Source organism: Panicum virgatum, chromosome 5K (assembly GCF_016808335.1).
Source record: "Panicum virgatum strain AP13 chromosome 5K, P.virgatum_v5, whole genome shotgun sequence".
NCBI classification, from domain to species: Eukaryota; Viridiplantae; Streptophyta; class Magnoliopsida; order Poales; family Poaceae; genus Panicum; species Panicum virgatum.
Genome location: NC_053140.1, coordinates 39,159,375 through 39,171,099, shown reverse-complemented (window position 1 = coordinate 39,171,099; position 11,725 = coordinate 39,159,375). Strand labels below are relative to the sequence as shown.

General features: G+C 50.7%; 3 protein-coding genes across 3 annotated transcripts; all 3 read left to right on the top strand.

Moving 5' to 3' along the window:
* Window positions 1-755: 755 nt before the first annotated feature.
* LOC120707406 (multiple organellar RNA editing factor 8, chloroplastic/mitochondrial-like) lies at window positions 756-6,243 on the top strand. Its single transcript, XM_039992301.1, has 4 exons — window positions 756-1,174; window positions 3,075-3,172; window positions 3,278-3,343; window positions 5,815-6,243. Exons 1-4 carry the CDS (start codon window positions 807-809, stop codon window positions 5,994-5,996), a joined length of 714 nt encoding a protein of 237 aa, XP_039848235.1. The 5' UTR covers window positions 756-806; the 3' UTR covers window positions 5,997-6,243.
* A 425-nt stretch (window positions 6,244-6,668) lies between these two features.
* Window positions 6,669-9,356, top strand: LOC120707405 (acyl transferase 5-like). Its single transcript, XM_039992300.1, has 2 exons — window positions 6,669-7,242; window positions 8,319-9,356. The coding sequence occupies exons 1-2, from the start codon at window positions 6,811-6,813 to the stop codon at window positions 9,159-9,161; spliced, it is 1,275 nt and encodes a 424-aa protein (XP_039848234.1). The 5' UTR covers window positions 6,669-6,810; the 3' UTR covers window positions 9,162-9,356.
* A 135-nt stretch (window positions 9,357-9,491) lies between these two features.
* Window positions 9,492-11,672, top strand: LOC120707403 (acyl transferase 5-like). The gene is made up of 2 exons (XM_039992299.1): window positions 9,492-10,401; window positions 10,524-11,672. The coding sequence occupies exons 1-2, from the start codon at window positions 9,958-9,960 to the stop codon at window positions 11,364-11,366; spliced, it is 1,287 nt and encodes a 428-aa protein (XP_039848233.1). The 5' UTR covers window positions 9,492-9,957; the 3' UTR covers window positions 11,367-11,672.
* The last annotated feature ends 53 nt before the right edge of the window (window positions 11,673-11,725 follow it).

Sequence of the window (11,725 nt, the reverse complement as noted above, 5' to 3'; positions counted from 1 at the left end):
TTGATGCTCATTCTCGATTGAAGCAGCAAATGGGTACCAATCTATTCATAGAAATAAATATATGATTGTACTTAATTGAATTTCCACATGACTTGTCAAGCTTGGTTTGAATGTAATACATTTGCAAGGTATTTGTATTTAACAATAAATTATTTTGTCTGTAGCAACGCACGGACACGAACCTAGTGATAAAAAAAAAGCAATGCAAGGGTTGTGGCTGGGCTGGACTTAACAGAAGACTCCAGTGGCAGAAGCTGGGAGAGTATCTGGTACCTGAGGCGCTGCCAAGAGGCGGAAACCTGATTGATGAAAAAGCAAGAAGAAACGGAGTTGTGGTGGCCTCAAGGAAGGAAGGAAGGAGTAGACTGAAAAGCTGGGTTTGCTGTCTGCAGTCGCTGATGGTTCCTGGGTTCAGCGTGTTGCTGCCCTTGTCTCTTTATTTCCCGGTTTTCAAGCAGTTTTAGTTTTGGTCTTTGGTTTGTGAAGGATTAAATGTTTTCAGATGGCATCACCATCTGTCGTCGCTGTATCCGAATGCTGTGGTCTATTGACCTGGTTAATAGACCGGGGCTATGCCCTTAAACTCAAAAAAAAAAACCAACCTTTCCCTTTTACCGGATATATATATTATATATAAACAGTGTGGGTAGGTAAATGGGCCAAATTTCAGCAGCATTTGCAATTCGAGCGCTCACGGCCCAACAAGCCCACGTCGGCCTTAACTCCTCCAGATATTTCCGCCCCGAAGCAATTAACCAGCCTCATTCGCCGCCGCCGCGTCCTCGCTCATCTCCGCCGTCTCCCTTATGGCGTCGGCATCGCGCGCGCTCTTCTTCTCCCGTGCACTCCGGGCCGGCGCCGCATCCCGCAGCGTCCCCACCCTCCTGCGTCCGCTCCCTGCGGCCGCGAGCCTCCTCTCGGCGGCGGCGGCGGCCGCCGCCGCCGCTCCCGGCGCGGGGGTGCGGTGCTTTGCGACCCAGCCGGCAACATCCTCGCTGAGGGACTCGCCCCCGAACTGGCGCCCGCCCAAGGAGCAGGTCCTCCTCCCCGGGTGCGACTTTGAGCACTGGCTCGTCTACACGGAGCCGCCGCCTGGTGACGCTTCCAACCCCGACGCCCCGCGCGACGTGATCATCGATAGCTATATTAAGACCCTCGCCCAAGTCGTCGGGAGGTATATATCGCTGTTTTTTTTTTCCCGTCGGGAAGTATATATCGCTGATTTTTTTAGTCGTTGTTGGTGTGTTTCTGCTAGGATGGATAAAGTGCTCTGTTTTAGCATGACTGTATCCCAATAAACGAAGACACTTGTCCGTAAATACTGTGTATTTGATTCCATTATCGTACAATAATACTATATTTTTATTTATATTTTTTTATTGTATTATACCTTCTATATTCTAGATATATGGAATAGAAAGAGTCCTGTGAGTAGTGTTTGATTTAGTGGCATTTGGACTCGTTGAATCTCTTATCAGAATGAATCTTTTGGTACTATTGATACTAGTATGCGGGTTTTACTGCTTGATCTCTTACTGCATTCACCTTGAATGCAGTTTTTTATTAGAAAAATGTTTTTTTTTTGTGATCATAAAATTATGATACTATGTTAGTTGTTACTCTGTGCCCTTGGTATGGGGACCCATTATTACTAATTGTTAGCAGCTAAAATTCGCACATCTGGATTCAAATACTTTTAGCTAATAGCCCAACTAATAGCTTAAAATAAAATGAACTATGCAGCTGATACAATGTTATTACCTAGCGTCCTCCCTCTGTTCCCAATAGTGAGTCGTTTTATATTTGTCCTTGGTCAAATTTGTCTAACTTTGAACAAATTTATAGAAAATATAGTGGCATATTATATCAAATAAATACACTATCGAAATATATTGTAGTTAATAATAAATCTAACTTGGTGTATCTAATAAATCTAGTTTGATTTTGTAGATATTTGTGCATTTTTTCTGTAAGCATGATCAAAGCCAGAGAAGCTTGACTAAGGACAATGCTAAAACGTTGTTTGATTTGGAATGAACAGAGTACTAGAGGATCCAAATGGTCCTCAACTATTATGTTTGATAATAGCCCTGCTAATAAAAAGCAGGGCCTAACTGATCTGCTGTTCAAAATGAACTACATAGCTGATAAAAAGTTATTAACTGGCTTTCCTAATCTAAGTACTACTCCCTCGGTTCCAAATTATAAGTCGTTTTAACTTTTTTGGGACATAGAATTTGCAATGTATCTAGAGATACATTATATCGAGATTCCTAGCAAAATTGATGTACCGAAAGAGGCAAAACGACTTATAATTTGGAATGGAGGGAGTACTAACTATAGATGTAGGATCCAAACGACTCTCAACTAATAGTTAGCTAATAGACCTGCTAATTAAAAGCATGGCCTAACTGATCTGCTGCTTTGATCTTTTCAGGTTTGTTCTTTGATTTGGTCCTGCTGTAGTTCTTTTGTGTGACTAGGACATTAGAGTTTTAGTGTTAGTATTTGTGCAATTTTTTTCTCGAATACGCAGGAGAGCTGTGTATTATTGTATTATAGAGGAAATAAAGGCCTGATTACATTACCAACTCATGCCTGCAATTTTTAGTTCATAGAATGTGCCCATTTTGGGTGTGATTGGTAGCATGCATAAGACCCTAGCCAGGCTTACCTAATGCGCTCCAGCCATGTTTGGTAGGGTGTATAGACCCTAAGCCTGGCCCCGATAGTGCAAAACGGCCCCTCCAACCTGCATTGCTGGAAACGCGATTCGCGAGCATCTCCAGCAATGCAGGCTGGCTTGCGCTCCCGCTGGCCAAGCGCCTGGCTCTCGCATGCTTGCTTGTGCCACTGACGGAAGCATATCCGGCCTCAATGCAAGGAACCAATCACATACGAGCGAAGTCAAGCTTAACTCTATGCGGCCAACCAAACATGACCCTATTGCCTTCCTAGATACAGGCTTACATTGGCCTGGTTTAGATGCTAGCCAGGTCAAGAGATATCCAGGCTACCAATCACACCCTTTGTCTCTGCAAAGGCCTGCATCTAAAGCCAGTTCTATGTTTCAGTGATGAAGAAGCTAGGCAAAAGATATATTCAGTGTCGACTCGTCATTACTTCGCCTTTGGGGCCCTTGTATCTGAGGAATTTTATTGGAAACTGAAAGGTATTTGTGATCTCATTAATTAATATAGAGTAGGGAGTAATTCATTGTTGAATGCCATAAAATGTTTGTCTTTGGAATCTTATTATGCCTCTTAATCTTTTGCAGAGTTGCCCATGGTCCTCCATGTTGCTCCTGATTTATACTTGGATGTGAAAAATAAGGAATATGGAGGTACTGATAACACGTTTCTTATCTAAGTATAGACTATGGATTATTTGCATTTTCTTGATCATGTACAAAATCTGCTCTTTATTTTTGAATTGTAGTCTTTTTCACATTCTCTGTTGCTTGTTGACACTGTTATGTCTTTCTTGCTTGTTGTACATATAATATGCAGCTGCAGAATTTTAAAATTGAGTACTTTAAATCTTCATTATTTGTATGGAAAAAGTCTAAATAACTCCCTAACCTATCGTGTGTCGCTTACTTCACCCCCTAACCTATAAAACCACTTATTCAACACATTAAACTTTACCAAACTGGTTACTTTGTCCCTGGGCTGTTTTGGGGACCTGGTTTTGCCAGTGTGGCATTCCAACTTGGCAATCAATAGTGCATGTGGGTCAGAAATATACGCCTCTTCTCGGCGATAGAGGCGTGGCCCGGCAGCGTTCAGCGGGCCAAGGGTGCAAGGTCAGGACTCGGGGCTCCAAGGCAGCGACATGGGTGTAGCCAGGAGTCGGCGTTGCAGAATCTCGGCACGACGCGTGACGGAGCTGCGGCTTCCGGGACGCTGGGCGGTGCTGCCCCTGACTGCGGCTCCGGCAAAGAAGAGGGGGCCTTGCTACTTCATGTGCCCTATCTCTCGCTGGAGCATGTACGGGGACATGTCGATGAAGTGGAGCACGTACATCACCTGCTGGAACACCGGCTAGAGCAGCTATGTGGCCATCGCCTCGTGCCATAGGATGCTGGCTCGTCGATGTCAGTGTTGTACCGCCTGTGCAGTAGTGCTGGTGCGCCGAGCTAGCGGCACACGAGATGTTGCAGGTCGACGTGCGGAGCTCTGGGAGATTGCGCTCCACCTCATGCGCCGCGTTGTGGCGGTCCTGGATTTCGTGCATGGCTCCTAGGAGCTCCAAGCTGCAGCCGTCACAGATGGTGCACTCGATCACATCCACCTCGTGGACCTCCTGGTGAGCATGTAGTAGCGCCCTCTAGCTGCGAGCCCTCCGCTACACGGTGTTGGTGTGGTCCAGGGACTCCGAGTGGTGCGTAAGCCGTGGGCTCGGTGGAGCACGGCGTTGACGTGACCGCGGTGCGTGGAGGGCGTCGGCTTGGTGTAGCGACTTGCTCTCCTCATTACTCAAGCGCGGATGGAGGATAAGCTACCGCCTGATGAATAACCGTCAGCAAAGATGTAAATTGCTCCCCACCTCACTAGGTTCTCTCTCTGATTTGTCATCTACTTCCAACTTCTACTTGCTACAGCTGTGTGTGGTGTAGAATGTGATGGGTCAGACACTCGGTGACCTTGCTGGTTGCTGCGGCCTGCTCCGGGTCCGCGGGAGGCCAACGCCCATAACCAGCGCCCCTAACCGGCTGGTAGGACACCGTTGGCAGCCCAACTGTCTGTTAGTGGCCGCGAGATGATGTGAAGCTCGGTGAGCACCATCTTCCGCCGTGCTCTGCTCTAGCCGAGGTCACATGGCCTCCTTCGTAGCGAGGGGGAGGCGGTGACGGGATTTTTGTTGTTGGAATTTCGGGTCTGGGAGCCTCTGCGGACTGAACCAGCGGCGGAGTAGATGAGAGTTGTGGAGACAGCGAGCGGCGACGCTCTGACAATGCGCCGGTGGTGAGGATGCATGGCGGCCGTGGAGGAGATGCCCACGGTGGGCCGGAACAGTCGGGCCATGCGCGCGCCAGGGGGGGCAGGGCCGATAGTGTGTCCGCATCACCTCCCCTTTTGTATGACATGTGGGCCCGAGCTCCAACATGCCAATTTGAGCCAGATTGGACTGCCAAGTCAGGAAAACAATGTGCCAAAACCACTAGAATGTGTTAAATGGTCGCTTTGAAGAAGTTTAGGGTGCTTAATACACCTGGTTTCATAGTTCAAGGGGTGAAGTAGACGTAGGAGCAAAAGTCGGGCGGGGGGGGGGGGGGGGGGGGTGAAGTAGACTTTTCCCTTATTTGTATCATATTTAAATGTCTTCTCAAGGTGTTTGGTAGTGTCAAACAATAAACTGTTCTATGAACTAGCCTGTGTTTCTGCCCACTATTTTATAGGCCTGTGATCTAAAGATAAGTCATTAGGGTATAATGAAGTGCTTTATTAAATCATCTTGGGCGATATACTATTTTTTTGGAACAATTAGGCGATGTAATATGGTTTGCATCTCATGTCTGTTCCTTCTAGCGTGATCTCGAAAAACGCCAATACCGATGTAAGAACCTATAAATTGGGATAGCAGTTCACTACACACCGTTTGTTTGATCAACTATCCATGTATGCATTCAGGAGCTATTTTCAGACCTTTTTTATGTCTTGTGATGAAATCGTGGTTGACCATATTTAATGTCCACTCATTTTTGGACAACTGATTCTGTGAGTGTCACCACACTTATATTGGTGAAAGTACATTTATGTGAACGGACTCACCATTCCACGGGTTTTGGATACTTTCGACTTCCTGTTTCAGGAGAACCCTTCATAAATGGTGAAGCTGTTCCTTATGATCCTAAATACCATGAGGAGTATCTGAGACTGACACACAGCCTCATCGCACGTCCAGACCATGGCGGTGGCAATCCTGGCTACCCTGGCGGCGACCAAGGATGCCAAGGCCAAGGAGGTGACTCTACCAAGAGTATAACTGTATAAGCAGGCATCCCTGTTCCACAGTAGCCTTATGGAACAGTAGTATAAATGGAACCCTTGTTTGCCATCTGATTTTCATGGATTGTCGCTGTATTTACCTAATTATTGTGTTTTATAATACTGGGCTTCGGGTCTGAGCGGTGTTCCTGGCAGTCTGAAACTGTAGATGATGATATGCTATGCACAATCTATTCTTGTATTCGCTTCCGAACCAGATAGTTCGCAGATGGCATAGTATGCTTCGCCTGTCTTGTTCGTTTGTTGCTGAGGTGCATGATTGGGTTGGGGGATGTTTTTTTGCATTTTTGCAGCCGGAAATGTGGAACTTGGCCACTTTCTAAACGTGGACATTCCCACTATATCCTAACTACCGAGCTATGCTGCTCTGTGAAAGAAAGCTGCATATGCTGCTAATCTATGATGTCCCCAGAAAAAAAGGAGACAAAATGAGGAAGAAACTGCATATGCTGCTCTGTGAAGTTGTGATATATGGTATACTCCAATTCTCCAGGTAATGCACGTAGCAAGGGGATGCGGGGAGCATTTCCGGAGCATTTCGCGCTTCGCAAACGGCATCAGAATTTGATCACTTCCGAAACAGTAATCACCTCTGGTAACGTTAACGGTAACTCGGGGTAGAGGCGCAAGCGAGCCCAACCAGCAACTGGACACCTCAAAGTCAAGCGAGAAATAAACTGGACACCTCACCGGCCGCTGCGCCCCCTACCAAACCAAACTAATCCCTTCTTCCCGCGAGCGTCTCCCCGGCGTACCCCCTCCGGAGATCCACCCCGACTCGACCCGACCTGCCACGGCAATGGCCGGCGCCGCTCCCACCGTCACCAAGTCCCCGCCGTCCCTGGTGCCGCCGGCGGGGCCCACCCCGGGCGGCTCCCTCCCGCTCTCCTCCATCGACAAGACCGCCGCCGTCCGCGTCTCCGTCGACTTCATCCAGGTCTTCCCGGCGCCTGGGGGCGGGGACCAGGCCTCCGCGATCGCGACCATGCGCGAGGGCTTCGCCAAGGCGCTCGTGCCGTACTACCCCGTCGCCGGCCGCATCGCGGAGCCCGTCCCGGGGGAGCCCGAGATCGAGTGCACCGGGGAAGGGGTGTGGTTCGTGGAGGCCGAGGCCAGCTGCTCCCTCGAGGAGGCGCGCAACCTCGAGCGCCCGCTGTGCATCCCCAAGGAGGAGCTGCTCCCGCGCCCGCCGGCCGGGGTGCGCGTCGAGGACACCGTGCTGCTCGCGCAGGTCCGTCCGATCCCCATTGCATGCTGCTCGAGTCTCTTCTGGTCATTTCGGCTAGGAAATTCAGGGCGCAATTTTCGGTCTGGATCTGAGGGGGTTTAGTGTTCGGTGGGTGGATCTGACGGGGAGCAAGGTGGCGACTAACGTTGACTAGGAAATCTAGGAATGGCTTACATCCGTACAAAGTGCTAAGCGTAATGTGGTAGGCAGACCAGCCGTGAGATTTATTGTTAGGATCAATTCAACCGTGAGGGAATGACTGCATCATGGCCATGAATTGTTTGAGCTGACCTAGTGATCTAAGCTAAAGGTCATCAATCGTGATCACCTAAGAAAACATCAGCACGCCTCTGTTCAATGCTGGTAGCCTGATAGGGAATTCTTGCTGATGGATTCACCAGAAGTAGGCAGGACGGTTGTTCTCAGGATCAAGGATCAAGCCTAGTATTGATTGGCATTCTACTATTCTTTCTGCCTACCTTGTTGACTTGCTATGAGTTCAGGCAAATCTTTAGCTTTCATCACAGATTGTTAGTAGCAGGCCGCTTGACAAACTGATGAAACAGTTGTCATTTTCTTTACATTTGAAGAAGAACTTTCTTCCAGCATCTAAAAGTTGGATGATGATCCTGTAATCTAGAAATATTTACCTTGATCAAGTCTCCCTGTGAAATTTATTTTCAAATCATGTAGTCCCAAAGTGCATTTAGATGGAAGCATAACCCGTGGAGGGGAGCTTATGATGCTTAAGCAAGATATAGATTTTGCGGCACTTTAGTCATATGAGGGACGCATAGTTACATTTTAGTTATGGAATTGACAACAGAATGGAAATTTGACATAATGGAGGCCACAAAGGTAGAAAGTAAATGTCAATTTGGTACATAAACATTGTTTAATCAGGTCATTGTCTTAAAACATCATCCTCGTTTTCAGCACTAAGTACTTACTTTTCTTCAGAGCCTGGTTTTCAAGCTACATGTTTGTATCGGTTACACGATCTCTGCTATGACTAGTTACTGAATTTACATGTTATTAGTGACTCAAACAATCCATCGTCTTATTTTCTCTATGTTCAGGTTACAAAGTTCACATGCGGTGGATTCTCTGTGGGCATTTGCTTCAGTCACTTAGTATTTGATGGGCAGGGCGCTGCCCAATTTCTGAAAGCAGTTGGTGAGATGGCTAGGGGCATCCCTGAGCCATCGATCAAGCCTATCTGGGCACGGGACGCCATCCCCAACCCACCTAAGCCACCCCTTGGCCCGCCACCCTCATTCACCGCATTCAACTTTGAGAAATCAGTGGTTGAGATCTCTCTGGACAGCATCAAACGTGTTAAAGACCAGGTTGCAAGTGAAACCAACCAGAAGTGCTCCACCTTTGATGTGGTCACTGCCATAATCTTCAAATGCCGCGCCTTGGCAGTCGACTTTGCACCTGATGCCGAAGTTCGCCTAGGCTTTGCTGCCAGCACACGCCACCTGCTGAGCAATGTGCTGCCTTCAGTCGAAGGCTACTATGGCAACTGTGTGTACCCTGGTGGTCTCACCAAGACCAGCCAGGAGGTGAAGGAAGCTTCACTCGTGGAGATCGTGACTGCAATCAGGGAAGCCAAGGAAGCTCTATCGTCGAGGTTCCTCGACTGGTTGAGCGGCGGTGCCAAGGAGAACCACTACAACGTGTCACTAGACTATGGCACGCTTGTCGTCACTGACTGGAGCCACGTCGGGTTCAATGAGGTGGACTATGGGTTTGGCGAGCCGAGTTACGTGTTCACCCTGAACGACGACGTGAACATCGTCCCCTCCGTTGTGTACCTGAAGCCGCCCAAGCCGAAGCAGGGCATCAGGCTGGTCCTGCAGTGCGTGGAGGGGCAGCACTCCGCTGTGTTCAGCGAGGAGTTGCAGAAGCATGCATAGAGTGAGTGTGTCCTACTCCATAGTTGGGAATTGTTGTATTTTGTTGTGACATTGCTGCTTCCAGACTTGCTTGCAATAAGACAGGGTTGATCGTGTTTATAAATTGTACTATTGTCGGAAAGTTACATTATACATGTATTCACATTGATGAAAGAATAATAGTGTTCCATTTGAAGCAAATTACAAATTGATTCAGACCTTTTGGCCTGCTATAAGTTCAGGAACAGTAGCTATGTATCATACCATTTGCTATGGATGCAGACCACAATAATATCACATACATCAGTTCTTGGCTGCAAAACCAGCCTCCAGATGATCAATTTGACATTTTAACATGAAGAAGCTTCTTCTTGCGGGCTCGTTAGCCAATCTGTGAACTAAACAAACATGTGCGACGAAGCAAGAATCAAGCTGAGTCGAACCTGCCTCAGAACCAACATTAGCAAGAGGTCGAGACGTCGAGTAGGATGTCACATTTATGAGCTGCAAAGTTCAGAAATTATTTGGAAAACAACCACTGACCATGTGAGCTCCACTAAGCCTTCACAACGCCACCAACCCACTTGGATTCAGAATTCAGAACAGCCAGAGGAGAAGAAAAAAGAAGCCAACGACTTCCAATCAAACCGTTGCTGCCTTGTTGGGTTGAGCTCGTGCGGTCGTGCCGAACCAAGGCCGCAGCCGGCAACAACCTCCACAACTCCGCTCATTGCTGGTGCCTGGTGGGAAGCTCCGTAGGCACGCTGCACGCGGCAAGGACCCGACTCACCGCTCCGCTCCACCAACCAACGCCGCCATGTCTGCCGCCGCCGCCGCCCCCACCGTCGAGAAATCGGCCCCGGAGCTCGTCCCGCCGGCGGGGCCGACGCCGGGCGGCACCCTCCCGCTGTCCTCCATCGACAAGACCGCGGCGGTGCGCGTCTCGGTCGACTTCGTCCAGGTGTTCCCCCGGGCCGCAGGAGACGTCGGGGACCAGGACGCCGCCGTGGCCGCGATGCGCGACGGCTTCGCGCGGGCGCTGGTGCCGTACTACCCGGTGGCCGGCCGCATCGCGGACGTGAGCCCCGGGGAGCCCGTCGTGGACTGCACCGGCCAGGGCGTCTGGTTCGTGGAGGCCGCCGCGAACTGCGCACTCGCCGACGTGAACTACCTCGAGCGCCCGCTGCTCATCCCCAAGGAGGAGCTGCTCCCGCGCCCGCCCCCGGAGGAGAAGCTCGAGGATCTCATCATCATGGCTCAGGTGAGATCGATAGCCTCCCGATCCCCTTGTCCGATCCAACAAATATGAAGACGCGTACGTTTAATCACCGGATCCGGGGGGAGAGATCGTCTGCTAGTGCTGAGAATTTGAGCTCTATTCAGGTGACCAAGTTCACCTGCGGCGGGTTCGCGGTCGGGATCTGCTTCAGCCACCTGGTGTTCGACGGGCAGGGCGCGGCGCAGTTCCTCAAGGCGGCGGGCGAGATGGCGCGGGGGCTGCCGGCGCCGTCGGTGGCGCCGGCCTGGGACCGCGACGCGATCCCGGACCCGCCCAAGCTGCCGCGCGGCCCGCCGCCGTCGTTCACGGCGTTCAGCTTCGTGACCCAGGTGGTCGACATCTCGCCGGAGAGCATCGCGCGCATCAAGGGCGAGTTCGGCGCGGCGACGGGGCAGGCCTGCTCCACCTTCGACGCCGTCACGGCCGTGGTGTTCAAGTGCCGCGCGCTGGCGGCGGGGCTCCCCGACGACGCCGAGGTCCGGCTCGGCTTCGCCGCCAGCACGCGGCACCTCCTCCAGGGCGTGCTGCCGTCGGTGGACGGCTACTACGGCAACTGCGTGTACCCCGTGGGCATCACCCGGACCAGCAGGGCCATCCGCGAGGCGCCGCTGCCGGAGGTGGTCGGCGTGATGCGGGGCGCCAAGGAGGCGCTCGCCGCGCGGTTCACGGACTGGATGCGGGGCGGCGCCAAGGAGGACCACTACAACGTGCCGCTGGACTACGGCACGGTGACGGTGTCCGACTGGAGCCGCGTCGGGTTCAACGAGGTGGACTACGGCTTCGGCGAGCCGGGGTACGTGTTCACGGCCAACGACCACGTCAACATCGTCGCGTCGGTGATCTACCTCAAGCCGCCGGCGCCCAAGCGCGGCATCCGGCTCATGCTCCGCTGCGTTGAGGAGCCGCACGCCGCCGCGTTCGCGGACGAGCTCGCCAAGTTCGCGTAGGTGGCGGACTGGTGGTTCTTGGCTTGGACATGCGTGGTCTTTTTTACAGTACCTAAACTTCACTGCTGTCAGACGGTCATGGCCTCATTGGCATTGTTAAACTTCACTGCTGTCAGACGGTCATGGCCTCATTGGCATTGTTGTGGGCAAACTGCACAGTGTTTGGATCGTGCTGCTGACCGACTATACTTGGGTAGGCAAAACACCACGAGAGGAGTCACTCATGTGTATTTTATTTTTTATGATCCATATATTGAGTTCTATACTTGTCAAACACCGCTATCAAAATTACATCACATTCTATAAGTGGATAAGACTCATTGCATATCGATAACAAAATACTCCATATTTGCGATGGC